Source organism: Cryptomeria japonica, chromosome 6, assembly GCF_030272615.1.
Source record: "Cryptomeria japonica chromosome 6, Sugi_1.0, whole genome shotgun sequence".
NCBI classification, from domain to species: domain Eukaryota; kingdom Viridiplantae; phylum Streptophyta; class Pinopsida; order Cupressales; family Cupressaceae; genus Cryptomeria; species Cryptomeria japonica.
The window spans coordinates 509,034,104-509,055,228 of NC_081410.1; the positions used below are offsets into that span (position 1 = coordinate 509,034,104).

At 38.0% G+C, this 21,125-nt stretch overlaps 1 protein-coding gene across 1 annotated transcript; it reads left to right on the top strand.

The window, feature by feature from the left end:
• Positions 1–576: 576 nt before the first annotated feature.
• Positions 577–1,734, top strand: LOC131052876 (protein JINGUBANG-like). Its single transcript, XM_057987520.2, has one exon. It carries the CDS (start codon positions 577–579, stop codon positions 1,732–1,734), a length of 1,158 nt encoding a protein of 385 aa, XP_057843503.2.
• The last annotated feature ends 19,391 nt before the right edge of the window (positions 1,735–21,125 follow it).

The window sequence follows — 21,125 nt, forward strand, 5'->3', positions numbered from 1 at the left end:
ATATAAACCCAAATTTCTTCTCAGGTCCGGTCGTATTCACTCATTTACACATAAGTTGCTAGAAATTGTAGAACGTCCCCTATAATTTCTGTGTTTCATCATGTAGCCGCTTGTCATACCACTATACGCTGAACTCGGTTTCCAATCAACACCTGTGTGCCGATGCTGTTCGTAATCATGTTTGCAATCGCAAATACGACGACGAGATAACCGGTGCCTAATTTATAAATAGCTGTATTCAGGGACTCCCACACGCGTATCGACTTGGTTGGCGAATCTTGAGTAGTTGTTGCGCCGAATTTGGACAATTGTTTTCCAAATTAAACAGGCAATTGAGCACCTGGAGTGTCTCGTATCAGATTTGATGCTTCTCTGTTGACCTTTCAATTGAGAGGAACGGAAACACATAAAACTAAGAAATTGTTTTCTAGTTTTCTGAAGTCGGAGCCGAGCCTGCCCTCCGCCCAAAGCAGCTCATCATCCGGCAAAACTTTTGCAACGAAACGGGAGGCAGCGAGCCCCGTTTTTCTTCTGGAAAGCAGCCTCGGATCGCCAGTTAGCTTTACTCAGCACGCAATGACGCCGTGGAACAACGCGTCTCCATCGCCGGGAAGGTTGTCGCCATGGCAGTCGCCGGTTGTAACAACTTTGCCGGACGAGGCGTCATTTGGATGCATTTCCACAATCGTCAGACAAGTCGGCCATGTTTACGCCCTCGCGATTTCGTCTGCCGACGGTCTACTCTATACAGGGTCCGAGACCCAGAACATCCGGGTGTGGAAGCAACCGAGTTTTAATGAGAGCGGTTGCCTGAGATCGGGAAGCGGGTCCGTAAAAGCAATTGTGACCTTTGGCAACATAATTTTTAGTGCCCACAGCGACCACAAGATCCGGATATGGAGAAGGGGACAAAGAATAGGGACGCTCCCGACAGTAAAGGATAAGCTCCAGAGCTCTGTTTATCCCAGCAATTTCATTCGCGTCCGTCGGCATCATAAGGCTCTGTGGATCAAGCACATTGATGTAATTTCTTCGCTGGCTGTGAACGAGGAACAAGATGTATTGTATTCTGGGTCGTGGGATAAGACTGTTAAAGTGTGGAGGATGTCCGACTGGAAATGTGCTGAGTCGATTCACGCTCACAACGACGCCGTCAATTGTCTGACCGTCGGACCCGGCGGGTTACTCTTTACCGGTTCGGCAGACTGTACGGTTAAAGTGTGGAGAAGGTTGAAGGTCAAGCATATTCTCATGCAGAGTCTCGATCTTAAGCACTCCGCTGTAAACGGTGTCGCCGTGAGTGCCGACGGAGGGATTCTGTATGCTGGCTCCGCTGACGGGATTGTCAATTACTGGGAAAAAGAGAAGAGTTCGAACTCTATGCAGCATGCGGGATTCCTTGGAGGCCACAGGCTTCCCGTTCTGTGCGTTGCAACTGTATCGAATCTTGTATTGAGTGGGTCGGCGGATAAGACAATACGGGTGTGGAGAAGGGATGCGGGAACATTGCATACCAGCTTGATAGTGCTGCAGGGCCATGGTGGACCCGTTAAATCCATCGCGGCCACTGTCGACGATTTCAATGGGTTTGCTTGTGTTTACAGCGGGAGTCTCGACCGCTCGGTGAAAGTGTGGCGGATTCAGTGTGATAATGCGGCCGGGTGCTGCAAAAGAATCCAATGCTGTCGGCCAGCTGGGTCCAATAAAAGTTGGGCTCCTAGAAACCTCTCATAATTGAAGGGTTCCTTAGCAATTATTATAAAAATAGCTCCTCATAATCATGGCATAAAAACGAAAGAGATAGATAATTTGAAAGATATTTTGGCGACCTTAAAAATGGCAGGTTGAATGGATCGTGTTTAATGACATATGTCGACGTCTTAAAGGCACACCGGGCAGCGATAACAAAACAAAGAAATAAAACTGTTTGTTGATATGCTAACAGACAGTGGAAACGCCATCCATCGAGGTATAAATATCAGAGGCGGAGAGTTCTGGATGGTGAGAGGGTAATTCTCGTAGAATGAACTTTCTGGCCACCACCTTCATTGCACACACTGCTTCATCAATGTGTTTGAGAATATACCTTCTTTTAAGAGTTTTATATAAATATAAGAAAAAGAATCGTACAGAGAGATCTTCCCACATCGTATCGGTGTTTTAAAAGCTCTGTGATAATGCTCTTGAGTCATCAAATATCTTTTATTGACTCGGGAATCCGTTACACAGTTGTTTGTGCAGGAAAATGTGTAAAGTTTTGAGACTGTCAACCAAAGAAGCATGACTACCTGGCATATAACTCAGCCAAATTCTTTGTTAGTTTTACTCTGTATGATTGCTTCGAATATGCAGTATATTTTAAAATTCTTTTTTCCATTAAGCTAGGTTGGGTTATTCAGGATAATCAGAATTCATCCTATTTCATTTTAACTTAAGTGATGTTATTCTCATTTGATGTGTATGTGACATGCTTTATATCCTTTTGATCTTTTCTTAGTGCTCCTATCTTTCATGGGCCAGCACCACTTGTGGTAATCTGTTGTGTAGTTGGATCCAATATAAAGTTAACGTGCAAGCCCCATAAAGAAATCGTGCACTACTTATAATTTTTAATTCTTCCTCATATTCTTCCACCTTTCCTAAATATTTAGGCAGCTCTCTATTGTGTAGTCCTCAGTGCATTTTCAGCTTATATTTCATGGATCATCACATCCGTTGGAACACATTCATGCATTGACCTTTATAGCCGTGATGGCTGGCTGTAGCTATTCTGGCTCCAGAATGGTATGCCATGTCATGATGCGGCTCCAAAATCGCATGTCCTCCATAATGTCATGAGACACGTTCTGGGACCTACCATTTGGCTGATGTGGAGGCATATTACCATTTTGCGGTTGACTGAAAGCACTTGCACACGGCTAACATTTTCCAACCGCTCTCACGGTCGAAGTCACGGGTAGGGACGGACGTTTCGGCTCACGTTTTTGGTTGTACCATTTATTTTAAAACCACTCTCCGGCCCAACATATTTTAAAAACAACTCTCCCGCCCAGCATTTTTTAAATCTCTCTCCCGCCTAGCATATTTTTAGTTTCTCATTTTAAGGAATACCAATCCAAATGGAGCAGCTGGTCGATGATGTTGATGGTTCAGGATCAAATAACATGGAAGTAGGTTCAGGTATGTAAGTTGGATATACAATAATAACATGCAGGACAGAACAAGTGGAGTAGCAGCAGAAACAAGCTCACCTACGACTTCTCCTCCATAGTTTGCTCACCCATTTTGTCTAAGCATGACATCTGGTCAGCAACATTCCACACTTTGGCGATGGTGATTCCTCTGAGTTTCAGGGAGGAGGCTATGATCAAGATCCAGTTCAAGGGTGACGGTGATGAGTGGGCTTTCAAGTTCGTCAAGGGAGAGCCCGGTGATGGCGAGGCCAACATGAAGATTGACTCCTCTATGGGTTCCTTGCTGAAGATGACGATGATGCTGAGAATCATCCACCTAGGCCTCCCCTGCCCCAATCTTGTTTCCACTCCTCTGCATTTCTTCTTCTCTCGGTATTTCTCATTACAACCTTCTTCACAAATCTCCATGATGCCATTCAAATTGTAGTTTTTGGAATCATCAAAAGGGTTTCCTATTATTGTCATTACTCTAAGAGCCATTGATTATTTGCTACATGGGTTACTAGATTTTTCAATCAAATCGTTTGGGAAAACATTTGAACCCGGTCTTTTGCTACATTCAATGCAAGATTCATTCTGTACTCTAAACTACTGTGCTGCAAGATTCATTTTCTTACTTTTTTATTTCATCTCACATTCAATGTAATGAGATTTTCCATCTTTGAAAGACCCAGTGCCTTGCATTATCTCATCTTTGGAAAGATTCGTTGCAATCACTTATTAACATTTATTTGTTCTCTTATTTCACATGGTTCACTTTGTGGGCTCCTATGACAATTTTAGGGCTTTCTGAATAGCATTAATAAAGGAATTAGTTCACTTTCTCATTCCTTCTTATAGGTTTTGATCTCTAGATTTCGATTGTAGTTTACTGTTCTAAAGCCCACATAATGGGTAATTGCATGCAAGCCAAGGTACAATGAGAAACATGCAAGAAATTCATAAAATTAATGGCAATGGATGGGAGAATGTTAGAATACAGGTTTCTTGTTGTGGTGGGAGATCTGGTGAGGGAGAGTGATTTTGAGAAGGATTGTATGGTTGTACACTCAAGGAATGTTGGTCATGCTCTTGCCCAAGAAAATAAACTCAAGGGTGGGGAACTTTATTATCTTGTTCCCTCACACATTGAAGCTGATCATACAACTTTCTCAACATAGAAAAATTGTATTTGTAGAGGCAAAAAAAGAGCAGAGGATGTTAATGTAGAGAAGGGTTTTACACTCAAGATTGTGGTCTCAAGACAATAGTTGAAGACTTTGCTTTTGGATAGCTATGTGAAGGAAATTATAGTGGAACAGCATGCTAGAAAACTTACTCAACATCAAGATTGTGTTTCAAGAAAAGCATGGAGGCCATGCTCGAAAACTATTGCAGAGGAATATTGATTATGTAGAAGTTAGTAAGTGGGTCTTTCAGATTGAGTGATTATTATGTATTGATTGAATTCGATGTTGTATTTTTTGGCATTCATATTGTTTAGATGAAGATGTTGTTTTGGAAATTCACTAATACATATCGATTTTGATGTAGTGGTAAATCTTAGTATTTTCAATTGATTGTTATGAGTTAAACACTTTTATGTAGGAGTTTAAATTTTTCTTGTTGATTTATTATATTTTTCCTCATTAATAATGTTGCCCTTCTGTTTGAATTAGGTAATGAATTTTACATAAATTTTAGGGTACTAGCATTGTGGAAAAGTAGCAATGTTTCGCTACTTAGTTTTGGTTGCATACAGTTTACGATTTTAAAGAAAGTTTGCAATATTTAAATTGGATTATAATTTTTAATCTAAGTTTTAGAGCATAATAAAAAATTAGTAGTGCTTTCTCCTGCTCTTTAAATAATAGTTTTTGGATTAGGGAGAATTTTATGGAAGATTTAACAATGATTATGTTCCATTGTTTAAAGTAGGTTACATATTTTAGATTGTTTAAAATGGAGGAAGAATGATTTTGATGTTCCGAATTTTGGTTGTCATGATATTGGAATTCATTTTTTTTTTCTGTTTGTACTTTGTCTTGAGATTTACATAATTTTTCAACTTTGTGAAATGTTTAAGCTATGGCTCTAGATCTTTTCTATGGGAATATATAATAATCGTAGTTTAAAAATTTGATTTGTATAATGTTCCCTCCTAATTCTTGATTTGTTCCTTATGCTTTTTTGAATGCCAAGGATTGGCAGTGTTCACAAACACCTAGTGGAGATCACTAGATTGTAAGGATTGCGTCCTCATAGGTAAAACCCCTTGGTAGAACCAATTTTATGATTGTGGAAAAAATAATATAGAACAACAACTTCAAACATGTAGATATGATGTAGATTTCAATTCTTTGTAATGCTCTAGATGAAGTGCTCTTAACATTTTTTCCTTTAATAAATATGAATGATATGCCAATAATGCTTGGATGTAATTGTGCTTTAAATGAATGACTATGAGTGAATTTTAAATACTAATATACTAATAAATTGAATGAAATGCATACCAAATCAGTTCATGAGAGGAAGGAAACAAGCAAGAGTTAACGAAAATTTAAATTTGAATTTTAAAATTCTGGTGATTAGATTTGTTGGTGCAAGATTGATCCTAGACCCATAAGATTGGCCCTATACATGGAACTCATAAGATCTACATGCATGGAATGGATTTACAAGAATGGTTAGAAATAATAAACATAATGAACATTCAATACATGGGAATATGTATAGAGATAGATAAGATGGATCCATATGTTGGAGAATGTGTAAAATGGGGATGAGCGACATAGGTTAATGAGCACAACTTTGTACAAGAGTGCATTATTTTTTAATATTAATTGCACACTAAGACATTCTCTCAAAATGGTCCAAAGAAAAGTGGACACCAATGTGGATATGCAAATTTCACCATTATTATAAAAAAAACTCATGATTTGATAGATAACTATTTTTTAGTTATTCCTTTATTACATAATTGGGTTTTCATGATGTGATGTGGTGAATATTGTAACTAACAATTACATAAAGTAAAATTTTCTTTTATTATTTTATATTTACTTTGGCTTTGTCATAAATATATTATTTTAGTCTACATTTTTGTTTATGAGTGATCATGATCATGTAGTTAATCCTCAATTATCCTATTCGAATCTTCAATGATTTGGACCAAATTTTCACTACTTGTATTCTTGTATTTTAGACAAAACTACAAGGGTAGTTGTGTCCTAGACATACAATCACATTTGTGACATCACCCTCCTAAATCAAAAAACATTTTTCTACTTTATTGAACTAGTTCTCTTGGAAATTCTATTCATGGCCTACCAACTTGCATGCTTAAAGATTTTAATTGGACATCTAGGATCTTGTATTTGAGAAGAAGGTCTAGCATATCCACAGCGAGCAGTCTAAGATGAAAAAAGGATTATCAAAGTGTAAAGATTAGAAAAAAACTACTTTACAACTTTCAACTCATGTTTACATATAGATTTTGGTTTCCATCTTCTTGGTTATGTTTTGAGATTATTTGAATCACTTTTTGGCATTTTCCTTGATTACAAAAATATATGACATGGAAAGGAAATTTCATGAACTCCACCCTATTCATCGTGTTGATAAAGAGATTTGTCACTGTGAATTCTCCTACAAAATTGACCATGTTTGCCCAAAGAGCAGTGACAACCATTCCAATAGTTGGAGAGGTTGCAATCAAACTGCAATCTTCCTCTGCGTTTGAGAGGGGAAACTCCCTCGTATGATGGGGGGTTTTTGCTATTTTTGTGTACTTTTGACTTGAAAGTACAAAATGAAAGGAAAACACAAAACTAAAGAAAGTAGATAACAAAAACCCCAATGGTAGAAACACAAATACACACTAAGATTGCACAATAGATAACCATTACAAGGGGGTTTAAGCATAAGATGGGTTTAAATTATGCAATGATGATGAAAGAAGCACAAAAACTCTCAACATATGAAGAGATAGGCTATACTAGCACAAACAAGTCAAGATACCAAGAAATGATGCGTTCCATTAAGTCAATTACACAAATTATTAAACTAAAAACCAATACATTCCACTGATACACTCTTTAGAGTTTTTAGTGTCCTTGAATAGACACATCTGAAGCATATCCTCATGATTAAAACAACTCAAGTGGAGCCCAAACCCGAGCCACCTCCATGAGAATTATCTCATGGTCTACAATGTTACAACTAAATATGCTAAAAACATGTTTACAAAATGTGGAAGCATAGAACAAAGCATGTGAACTATTTAAACAATGCCTCAAAGAGAAGCCATCTCAAGGAACATGGACTTGTGACCCAACATGTCACAGAATAGGTACAATATTCAACCTGTGCAAAATGGTAGCTTTCAAATGGTGTATGGATGTCCATCAAAGCATCAACGATCAAGGGAATTTGTGAAATGTTACAACTGCAAGTACACTCGTAGACATGTATGTCAAAAGGAAGCATGCAGAAGCAAAGAAGATTGATACACATAGTGCATAAATTGTTTAATAGAATGCCTTGATGAGATGCCATCTCATGTAATGCAACGATTGTAGAATAGGCACAAAATGAATGTGTTGTAAATGTTAAGAAATAAGTGTAAAGATATTGGTCTTGGTTCATTCTGATTTGGTAGACATGAATGCAATATATGAAACCATCGATAAGGCATCGAATGTCTGAGAGACTACCCAATGTGATGTCGTCTCATGACATGTCGTGATGCTTCCCTCCTGCCTCGCATCAATGATGCAAAATCAAAGTACAGGTTATGGACATCCATCAAGATGTAATTGTATGGAGATATTTTGAGTTGCAATGCCTGCTAGAAAAACATGCAAAATGTGGATGTGTGGGAAAAACATAAAGTGTTTGCCAAAATGTCTAAAATCAGTGTCGTCTCATCGAATGAAATGGTTGCAAGTTTAGTGCAAAATAGACTTCCTGGGGTCTGAGAAACTTTCAAGCAAGTGTGATTTGTGGGTGTAAATCCACATTCTACAATCATAGAATGCCCTCTTTCTCCCCGCCTGCACAAAAAATGGAAGCTTCAAAATAGCGTATCGACATGCATTAAAGCACATTGGCTAGGACACTTTTGTCATATATCTTAGTTGGAAACGTTCCCAAATACATACATGCCGAATATGGAAACAAAAACAATGCACTTGAAATGTTTCATAAAGAGACATCAAAAGAGATGTTGCCTTATGGAATGCAATTGCAGGATATACACAATAATTTTATTGAGAAGGCTTCACAAACTTCTGAGAAAATTCAATTAGCAGGAATAAAACCAAATTCAACCACCTCTATTGACATTTTCTTATTAAGGGTGCTCTAAACTTTATTAATATGATGTCGGTGCATGGACGTGTAATTTTGGTGCCTCACTCCCAAAGATGTGTAGATTATTTGACAGAGTGCCCTAAAGAGATGTCATCACAAGGAATGAAATGACATAATTGCAGCATATGCATGAAATGAACCTTGCAAAAGAAGCTCCCAAAATTTTCGAATAATTATTGCTCACACACATCTTAACATTATAAGCTTTGTTTGTGTACATTTTGTGGATGAGGGTCATGGATACTACATGGTTGATCTTTATGTATGTGGTGACTAGCTTGAAGATACCCAATGTTCTGTATTTGTCATGGTTGTGTGGGCATGTTACCATGGTGTGTGTTGAAAAAGATTTGTAATCTTACGAGCATGCAAAATATAGAAGCATAGGCATGGAAAATGAATCGTCTCAGAAGAGAACCTCAAACAAATGTAGTCTTATGATGTGTCATGGCTGCAGAATATGTACAAAGTGTATTTGCTGCTAGTTAAGCCTACGTTGGTCAGGATTATATTTTTTCTTGGTGCCTATAGATCATATATAAATACAAACTTTAGAGGCATAAGATCTCTGAAAAGTTGGAGAAATTGATTCACAGTAGGGTATTTTTGAATTCAATTCATCATATAGTTAGAACCGTTGTCATAATTATTGCGGCCTATAAGATATGCATGCTATAGGAGGCAAAGCACCTAAAAGAGATGTCATCTCAAGGTATGAGATGAATGATTGCAGTCCATACAAAAAATGTGGATACAGTGCCAAATGAGGGGAAAGGTTACAATGTATTTTTTCAAAGACCAAGTTCATCATGATTAAACGAAGACACGCTGCCTCTTTGACAAGGCCAACATTTCAGTTTTCTCTTTGATGTTATGGGCTTCAAATTATCACTTTTGTAAAATTGACTTATGTCACTTATTGTAACCACAAGTTAGAATTGGAAATTCATTCTTGTAAATGTTACGTAAATCCTAACCTGGTTTCAAAAGGGTAGTTACTTGAAGTAAGTAGTTAGGCCAACTAGTTATGAGGTGGTTATTCTCTCAAGCATATAAATACAAGGCTATTTTATTTGTAAAGGGGGACTCTTACAACGGGGAAAATCTGGAGAATTTTGTAGACAAATTTTTTGAGAACTTTTGGTTTTCACATTTTGTACACAGCTTTTGGACTTGTATATTTTAAAAAGAATAATGAAGAATGCATTGAGTTCATATCCGTTGAATGTATTCATGATTTATTGTTACTAATTTCTCATATGTTAAATTAGTAATCCCTTTGTATATCGGTGGAATCTATTGGTTTTCAATTTAATAATCTATGTAATAACTTGATGAAACATGACATTTCTTGGTATCTTGACTTGTCTGTGCTAGTATAGTCTATCTCTTCGTATGTTGAGAGTTGTTGTGCTTCTTTCGTCATCATTTCAAATTTTAAACACATCTTATACTTAAACCCCCTTGTACTGGTTATCTATTATGGAATCTCAGTGTGTATTCGTGTGTCTGCCATTGAGGTTTTTGTTATCTAATTTCTTTAGTTTTGTGTTTTCCTTCCATTTTGTTCTTTCAGGTCCAAAGTACACAAAAATCCCAAAAATCCCCCATTATACGAGGGAGATGCCCCTCTCAAATGTAGAGGAAGATTGCAATTTTATTGCAATCTCTCCAACTTTTGGAACGGTTGTCACTTCTCTTTGGGAAAATAGGGTCAATTTTGAAGGAGAATTCATAGTGACAAATCTGTTTACCATCAGATTTTTGACGACTTTGCTGAGGAGCGAAATATGAGTGTGTTTTGTTCATTAAAAATTCTAAGGTACCTTTTTCAAAAGGAAGGTTGGCGACTCTATCTAAAAGATCGAATTTAGAATAATGGTTTGATATAAAGGAAAGTTGGAAAGTGACAATGAAAGTGATGATGAAGACTACTCATATCAAAAGAAGTAAGATCATGATGAGCCCATACAAGTTGAATTCTTGAAGAGCTTCTATGGTGGCATGTAGTTTACTCCTGATAGGATTCACCCTACCTTACATCAAGTTTTGAAAAGCATTGAAGAAAAGTATGGAAAAGAGATCGGTTTTTTTGCTTGCGATCATTTACCCAAATCAATAATAATCAAGAAAGATGAAGACAAAAGTGATCTTTCTCCTGTACCAGTTGCTCAACAAAATCAAAGTCTTGATGAACTTGGACAAGTCAAATTCTTGAATATTTTCTACAATGGAAACCAACTTGATCCCGATAAAATTCATTCTTCTCTACTCCAAGATTTATAAAATATTGAAGAGAAAAATGGAAGAGGGAACCAACTTCTTTCTCGTGATCAACAATGTTTATCAAAAAGAGGTCATACATTTGAAGGTGAAGAAGATTCAAAACCAATGATAGAGAATAATAGCAATTTGTTTTCTATACCTATTTCCCAAAAAAATCATATTATCAATGATTCAAAACGGATCGAGTTTTTAAAAACCTTCTATGAAAATAGGCATCTTGATCCTGATAAGGTGCACCCTTTGTTCCTTCAAAAGCTATAGAAGAGTGAACAAAAAAATGAGAATGAGAATCATTTTCTTATTGATATGAATTCCCATGAGAAAATTAATGAAAGGATATCATTAGAATGTGTATATGTAGAATAAGATGAAGTCACATCTACTCATAAGGATACATGTCAAGAGAAAGATCTAAAGGTGAGTGAGATAGAGAAAGAAGATTGCATTGGAAAATGCCATGACCACTATGAATATTGTCATAGAAAAGAAAAAGTCTTCTATCAACTTGAAAATAAAGAGCTTGAACATGATGAATCAAATTATTTTCAGACATGCATGTAGCCCAAGCTAGAAGAAGATGATGAAGAAAGAGCATTCTAAGATGAATCTCAAGTAGTCTTTATTCCCAGTTGGTTTCTCAATGCTTTAGATGATGACTTTATTTGTGGAGAAGGAATTCCTATTATTTGTTAGGATTCCCAAAGATACTAAGAGGGAGGGTGAATTAGTATCTAACTGGAATAAGAATTTACTTGAATTATAACATGAAAAGCATATTAAAATTGTGTACCGATAAACCAGAAATAATGCAGCAAATAAGAATAGCAACCACAACATAAGAGACACACCATAACACAATATTTTTAACGAGGAAACCCGGTGTGGGAAAAACCTTGGTGGGATTTGTGACCTACAATATTCACTTACTGGCCAATAAGAGAATATTACTATTTACAATAGGGGCCTGCACACGCAGGAAGGCCAAGTGCCTAGAGCTCACTGCTCAGTTACAAAAGAAGTCTCACTGACTTACAAAAATGGATTATATAAATCCAATGTCTTGTACTACTTCAGATCAACATCTACTATGCTAGATTCAGTATCGATTTAAGCTCTGCAATAAGGTTTGTATTAGTTCCTTAATCTTCTTTACTATTTCCTCAAAGAATTTTCCTTTCTCCTTCTTCATTTTCTCTTTGAATGTGTCCTCATTGATCTAATCAACTGTCAAAATGTTACCGGTTATATATTTAGATAATGTGTCTAGTTGACCTAAAGAATCTTTACTTCCTACAATGCACTTGGGTGCTATCAATTTGAGAATGAGAATTGTGTCATCAATAGCCTTATAGGCTTGTGCATTACACTCAGTTATTTTCTTAATAGAATCCAATAATACTTTTTGATGCTCTGCAAAATGGGGCAAGGTTAGACTAGAACCTATGGTCGTATAACACACAAAAACAAAGAAACAAAGGCAAACATTAGTGTTAATAAACCAAAAACTAGTTTAAGCAGGCATATCAAAAGAGACACTAAAAACAAAGTAAAGCATTTAACTATGAATATAAATGCAAGAAGACATCTCCAAATACCTTCTACCATGCTCTTAGCTCCTTCTCCCTTGTTCCTCTCCTCTCCAAGTTCCAAATTAGTGTAGTTTTCAGCAGCTTTTTGCACTATGGATGCTTATGGAGGTTCAAGATTGTAGATGATTATGAAAAGCATGCAAATGCAAGCTTAATAACCAAATAAGGATGAGTTATCTAAATGCTATTTGTTAATTTTAACCAAAAGAGTGAATATGAGTAAGATGTGCTAAATGCTCTCTAAAATTCTCTATAACTTAGATACATACAAGTTTTTAGGATCTGGATTATGAAAAAATAAGTTCTATTTATAGGAAAAATGGAGCAATGGATAGTTGAGATTGAGTAATCTTAAGAAGGGTTAGGATTGAATGGTATTCAATTCATGTGAGGGCTTTCAACCCAATCCCAAGATGACAAGTGTCAATATGAGATAGGTTGAGAGGAGAGGGAATAAATATTAAATGCTTGACATGACCTAAGATTTAACATAGGAGTTAAGGTTAAGGCTGGGTTGAGTGAATAAATTATTTATTTAAAGAATAAAGCTTTTATCCAATGGATAAACTCTTGTGCAAAGGTAAAAGGGATAGCCATGGTCAAAGCAATAAATGCTTGAGGAGACACATGAGTCACATGAGGGTTGAGTTAGGGGTTAACCATAAATGGTCATGTAAGAGCCATAAGTGGTTTGGAAGACTTTAGAGGTTAATTTGTTGAACACACAAAGCATTTAATGTTTTTCAAAGACTTTTAAGTCTTTGAGAAGTGACTCCAAGTTGTTTAGGAATGTGACAATAATTAGGGGATGGATTAAGCTAATTGATTAGGATTAGATAGGTTCTAGAAGAATTTAGGAAGGGGATTTAGGAGCCAAGTGGGAGATGTAGGAAAATGCAAGTGGGGGGAATAAATTATTTAAATAAATGTTTTATTTAATTTATTTAAAAGAAGAAAGGGGATTAAATTGAATAAATAGAATTTATTCATTTAATTGATTGTGAATTTTGGTTTAATGAATTAATTAAAAGAAATTAAATAATTTATTTAATTAATAGGAGAATGACTTGAAGATGAATTAATTAAATATTAATTTAATTAACTGATGGCTAGTGGGCTTTTAATCAAATAAATAGCAAATATTCATTTAATTAAAATGGACAGATTTATGTGACTTCATTTGCCCCTCTTTGAGATGGTGCAGTTTATCGCGTCGTTTCAAAGAAAGAAAAATAGGTGTGAATAAATGCCCCATAAAATATTAATTTAATGGGTGGTATGCCCCCTCGAGAGATGGATTGAAATTTTTTGAAAAATCGGGCAATCTCTCGAAAAAGAATGAAAATTGGTAGGGTGGTAGAAGAGAAGATTTTAGCAACGCTGGTGAAAAATAGAAGAAATCGGAGATAAAATGAAGAAATGGGAGCCTCGGGAAGTTCATGGGGACCACGGCGGTCAGCGAGGGAAAATTAGGGTTACAACAAAGGGTATATATGAGGAGGAAGGGGTGAAAACAAGCTCATTTGCATTTGCGTCCATAGTGAAATTTGAGCTCTGATAGTGACCTTTTGGAAGAGCAAGCAGCAGTTAGTATGTCCATTCCCATAGCAGAACACCGATTAGAGAGAGTCCGATGATTCCAGCATCCAGACGACTACGGACCAGCAGTATTTGAATTTGAATTTTTTATTTTTGTACAATTTTTATATGTTTTTGCTTAGTCCAAGTTGAGTCAATACAATAGCGCTAAAATTGTATTTTGGCGCTGTTGTGAATTTAATTAGCGCTATTGCATAGTGGTTTTAGCACTTTTTCAAGTCTGATGCTATGGTATAGCTGCTTTAGCGCTATTGTTTTTGTAGCGCTATTGAGTAGTTGATTGAGCGCTATTATTGTGAAGTAGCGCTATTGTTGGTTTAGCGCTATTACATAGTTGGTTTAGCGCGTTTGTGATAGTATTAGTGCTATTGTGTTCAAAATAATACTTATGTGTAGGAAGATAGAGGCCCTAGTGTGTGTTAAAAAGGATCTCTTGATGTCAATGATGAATGGATGGAGATGTGAGGTGAGAGTTGTTTTGAACCATAGCAGCCCTGATGAGACTTAGGTCATTAGGATAAATGTCTGTTGGAGTCTAGGTGTGCCATGATTGCTTACCTGTTGAGACCCAAAGATACTTGATCAAAGTATATATTGATAGTCTATGTTTAAACTTAAGAAGGTTTGAAATAAAACAACTGATGGTGATGGTTGATGCATGTTTGTAGGAGGATCTATGCGTCTTACAGATGCGCGAGACATCCCGTGACATAGGTGTTGCGCGATCGTTTGACAGAAGCCAAGGTGGATTGTATTGCAGTGATATACCTATATGACGTTATGTATATGCCCGTGATTTGGATGAATCATGGGTTGATCACAACATTGGCCGAGCGATGGCATAGTGCGACATGTACGTTTCAATTGGCACAGGGGGAGATGATAGTGACACTGGAGGATGTATGGTGCATCTTGCGCATTCCTATTTGAGGAGAGCTGGTGAGCTATGGCCGAGCATGGGGGACATTAGCAGTGCAAAGGTTTTTTGAGGATGTCTTTATTGATGATGGGTCGATAGCCTGGGAGGATATAGAAGCCTTATATGAGCCATTATTAGCAGTGGTATTAGGGATTGTTGGGGGACTGTTGTGTCCACATTGACGATTGCATGGACTTGTCGCTGGTTGGGGTCAGGCGATTGAGCAGATGATTATAGAGGGGACCTAGTTTGCATGGGGACCATGCGTGCTATCACACTTATATCAGGATCTACATGAGGTAGCATATCGAGTGAGGGGCTCATTGGGAGTGGGGATCACTCTACTACATATATGGGCCTGGGAGCACTTACCTATTACCCGAATAGTCAGTTTGAGATTCCGAGTAGTCGACCAGGCATATGTATATATGTATGGAGGTATGATGAGTTAGCCCCACCTGGGGAAGTTAGAGTGGTGGTGGTGGGCACTGGATGACTTGGATACAATGATCTTGAGGTTGTATATTGAGTGTGAGTCGTGGAAGGATGATGCGGAGACATTTCTGTATGTGTTCATGACACGATACCTCATTGGTAGGATGGGCCTACAATGTGGAGAGACAGTTGCCTGGTAGGGTGTTGAGATAGTTTGGGTGGAGGCAGGGATTGCCTAGTGGTTCGGGAGAGTATGCACGGGTAGTCTGATAGAGGTACCTATGGCAGCCAATGCTACCATATGATCAGGCATTGGCAGAGTTCCGCACCTTACAAGAGAGACCATGGAAGATGAGGCTAGGGGTAGTAGATGGTGGGGTGTCAGAGGAGTACATGTAGTATATTGCGGCACATCTGATTCCTCGGATATCAGATCTGGCAGAGCCGATTCCAGATTTTGAGGAGGATAGGGGATGGAGATGGAGGAGGAGAGGAGGTCACAAAGTAGTAGGTGGATGGGGGAGAGGGGATGGTGGTGGTGGGGATGGAGGAGGTGGTGATGGAGGAGGAGGAGGAGGGGGTATTGGGTTTGGAGGAGGTGGGGGTGGTGGATGATTACAGTAGAGAGGGAGAGGTGGGCAACCATTGCGGCTATCTCAGGGACCTTTGATGCAGGGAGGCATGAGATTAGGTGGCAGGGCTGCAAGTGAGGGATAGGCACCTATGGATACAAGGGAGGGAGCGACTAGAGAGGGAGCCACTAGAGAGGAACCTATGGATATGGGTGAGGGAGCTATAGGAAGAGATCTACAGGATCATATGATACTATTTTTGCAAACGCGGCTCGAGGATATGGAGGTAGAGGTGGTGGCTAGAGATGTGCAGCTATTTGCTCGAGAGTCAGAGCTGACTGTGGTGCTGCGGGAGAGGGATGATGCAGTGGAGAGATAAGCAGAGCTGCAAGAGAGAGTCCGAGTTGGAGTAGGAGAATAGGGTCCTACTGGGGAGGTGATGAGGGAGATTCAACATGCACAGGCAGAGATAGATTATTGGCGAGGGTTATACAAGCAGGTGGTGCCAGCTAGTTAGCGAGCACTGAGCTATTCCCATATGTGGTAGGTGAGACCAGAGCGGTCTTAGAGGATACAGAGAAGTGGTGGTGTGATGGGTCCTCCATGGATAGATAGATCAGGTGGTGCAGGGGCTAGTGGGGGAGCAGGTGGTGATGGTGGTGTAGCATCCGGTCAGAGTGGCATCTGAGAGAGCATTTTGTATGCATGTTTTTACATTGTCATTTTGGACTGTGTCTTGGATGGCTCTTGGTAGCCAATATTTTGGACTTCATTGTACTCTGATACATGTATATTTGTGGCGATATGATATGATATATGAGGAGATCCGATATTTTGTGCTAATATGCATTGTGATGACATGCATGGATGCTTATGCAAGATGATGATTTTATGACTTTATGCTCAGATGGATAGTTGTACTTGCTATATGTATGTGTTTATGAGATGATTCCTATATGCATGTTTTATGATGATTTATTCTTACATGATGACTATTTGCATTTTTGTTTATGAATGTGATGCTAATATGTGGATGCAGGTGGATATATGTGTTCATGATATGGATGATGTAATGTCTTATGTATGTAATGCCATGATGGTTATGTATGCATAGTGAAATGATAATTATGATGGTACTTTGGATTTTATGTTTTTGATGAGATAATGAGATAATGATATGTAATGATGTTATGCTATAATGTGGTTTTAAAATGAATGATTTTATATATGCAAATGCATCTAGATGTCTATTAGATGAGTGCAATATGGATAAACAAATGTAAAATACAAATGTTTAAATGATGATTTCTAAATGAATGCATATGGATAATATATGAACTTATGTGGAAACAAATGGTTTTATTATGATTCTAAATGGTGAAAAATATGATGAAGTGAAATGATAATGTAATGATAATGCAACTTATGGGTAATGAATAACTGCACCTTCATGCATTGTAATGAATCCTTAAATGAAATGCAATGAATGAGTATAAGAATATACTAAATGAATGCACTTAACTAATGGATAGATAAATAAATGTATGCAACTATGGAAATCTAAACAAATGCATGGTACACGTTTAAATGATGATAAATGATGATTGGTAACTGATACGAAATGAATGCATAATAATGGCTTGGATGCGTATGAACAAGGTGTTTGCCATGTTTTTTATTGATTTTGATGTTTTTGAAATGTTTTTGGATTTTGTGAGATAGTTTTTCAATTTTTTGGGTATTTTGATGATTGTTTTGAATGTTTTTGGAGTTTTTGGAAGACAATTTTTCGAATGTTTTTTGGATTTTGTGAGATAGTTTTCCAATGTTTTTGGATATTTGAGATAGTTTTGAATGAAGAACTCAATGAATCACAAAATAATGTAGAATTCACTTCCATCAACTAGATTAAGGGCATTGCCCCCAGTTTTAGACATGACTTATGAAAAAGCGAGATGTGAGATGCATGAAGTACTATCCTTGATTGTAGATCAATAACAAGCCATGGTTTTGGACTGATGGATGAGTGAATGTAGTGAATATGATCACAACAAGTTTGAAAGACAATGGAGCCATAGCCTTTACGAGTGGCACCTGTTTGCTAGGTTTTCACCATCGCACTTACCCAGGGTGCCACCGGAGTGGTTGTTCACCGTTTGGATGCATGATTTTTCTTTACTATTTTGATGTTTTCGTATTTTCTTCAAGACATTTATCTGAATGTTTTTTGGTGTTTTTCTAGTATGTATGGGAGATTGATGCTTTGTGCAGCTCATGTATAAAACTTTTTAAGGTGCATGTTGTTGATTGGATCTACTAGCGGTTCTCCTTCTAAAGTAGCCAACTGATATGCCCCGGACCCAAATAAGGTAGTGATAACATATGGACCCAGCTAGTTTGATTCAAACTTTCCCTGATGTTCTCTGTTTGGTTGGTTACGAGGATTTTCCCTAAGGACAAGATCACCTACCTCAAATGTATGAGGTCTAACTCAGTGATTATAGCTCGTCATGCATTGTTGATTGGTTTTGGGGTGGGTGTATCTAGCTTGTCGTTTCTCATCAAGTATCTCTAAGTCCTAACGATGTGTTACTTTGTATGCTTCATCATCTATAAGATTATGCAAGGAAACTCGTGGAGATGGTATCTCAACCTCAATAGGTAAGATAGCTTCAGCGCCATAGACTAGTGAGTAGGGAGTTGTGCCTGTAGGGGTTCAAATGCTAGTTCGATATGCCCATAGTGCTGGATTCAATTGGACATGCCAATCACGGCTGGCATCATTGACTGTTTTCTTGAGGATTCCTAATATGTTCTTGTTTGATGCTTCGGCCTGACCATTGCCTTGCGGGTAATAGGGAGTGGAAAAGCAGTATTGGATGTGAAACATCTCACAAAGTTCACGAACATCCTGATTTTTGAAAGGAAGCTCATTATCTGTGATGATAGACATGGGTACACCATACCGACAGATGATGTAATTAAGGATAAATGAGGCGATCTACTTTGCGGTGACTTGGGTAAGTGGAACAGCTTTGATCCACTTTGTGAAGTACTCGGTGGCGGTAATAATGAATTTGTGGTTGTTGGATGAAGATGGATGGATTTTACCCACAAGGTCAAGTCCCCATTGACAAAAAAGGCCATGGTGTTGTGATTGGTTGCAATTGTTGTGCTGATGCATGTATCAGATCTCCATGAACTTGGTATTTCTTGCATTTTCTGACAAAATAGTAGGAGTCTTTTTCCATGGATGGCCAATAGTATCCAGTGCGCATGAGTTTCTTGGCTAGTGACGGACCGCTTGCATGAATTCTAAAAATTCCTTCATGTACCTCTTCCAAGGCCTTTGTTATCTCATCCTGTTCTAGACATCGAAGGAGAGTACCATCAAGACTGCGTTGGTATAGGGTTTTAGCAATAATGGTATATCGAGCTGTTTGGCGAATGAAGGTTTTACATTGGTTATTTGATTGGTCAGGAGGAAGAGTGTGATCGTGGAGGTAGGTGTAGAACTCACTATACCATGGGGATTCGAAACTGATAAGGTGACATATCATCTCAGATTTGGGGATATCATAAGCAGGGATCCAAAGTTGTTCGACCAAGAACTCGTAGCGTGTTGAATTATATGGAAGATCTAGGAGAGATGCAATGGTAGCCATAGCATCAGCAACTTGATTCTGATCTCTGGGTATTTGCTCAAAGGTGATAGTAGTGAATGATGTTTTTAATTTGTCCACCATTTGTTTGTACGATATGAGTTTGTCATCCTTGGCCTGATATTCATTTGTTGCTTGTCGAATGACTAGTTGGGAGTCTCCATATACTTGTAGTTCTTGTAACTTCCATTGTATGGCTAGCTTGAGTCCAATGATCAAGGCCTCATATTCAGCTATGTTGTTTGTACATGGAAATGTGATCCTATAAGACTTTGAGATGCTGTCACCTTGAGGTGTGATAAACAGAATGCCTACCCCCGAGCCATGCCTAGTGTATGAACCATCAAAGTATAGTTTCCATGGTTGTGCTGCTGTGATCATGAATATCTCTTCATCTGGAAAATTGGAAATGAGAGGATGATCACCCATGAGGGGAGCATCGGCCAACTGATCTAAAATAACTTGACCCTTGATAGCCTTACGGTCCATATACTCGATGTCAAATTCACTTAGAATCATCATCCATTTGGTCAAGCAGCTTGTTAATGCTGCTTTGCTGAGTAAGTATTTTAGTGGATCAATATTTGCAGTGAGCTGAACTTTATGTGTCAACAGGTAGTGCCTTAGTTTAGTGGCTGCCAAGATTACTGCTAGGCAAGCTCTCTTAATAGGTGTGTAATTAAGTTCATAGCCAACCAGTGTGCGAGAGATGTAGTAAACAACACACTCTTTCCCTTCTGCATTGTGTTGTGCCAATAGTACACCCAATGTTGTACTTGTTGTTGATATATAGAGTAGTAGAGGCTTACTCGGATCTGGTGGGATCAATAATGGTGTATTTATGAGACAATCTTTAAGCATCTAGAATTCTTGCTCACGTCTGGTATCCCATTGAAAGTGGATGTTCTTGTGTAATAGGTGTGTAAATGGGTGACACTTATCTGCCAGTTGTGCAATGAATCTTCGGATGGACTAAAGGCTCCCTTGTAATGTCCTTAGCTGACTGATGTTCTTTGGCGATGTCATGTCCATGATTACTTTGACCTTTGCTAGGTCGACCTCAATGCGTTTGCTTGAGACAATGTATCCTAGAAGTTTCCATGTGGCTACTCCAAAGACACATTTCTTTGGGTTGAGTCAAACATGATATTGTTCTAGTCTGTCAAAGATTTTCTTTAATATTTCTAGATGACCTTCTCTTGTGAGTGATTTTGCCAATAAGTCATCAACATAATCTTCCATTATAGTATGTATCATGTCATGGAAGATGGTGGTTATTGCTCGTTGATAGGTCGTTCCTGCATTCTTTAGACCAAAAGGCATTACAGTCCAGCAGTATGTTCCCCATGGACATGTGAAGGTTGTCTTATGTTGATCCTTTGGTGCGATCTTTATCTGATTGTACCCGAAAAAACCATCCATGAGTGAAAGCACGACATGTCATGCTGTTAGGTCCACTATTATGTCGATGTTTGGTAGGGGGAAGTCATCTTTAGGATATGCTTTGTTCAGATCTC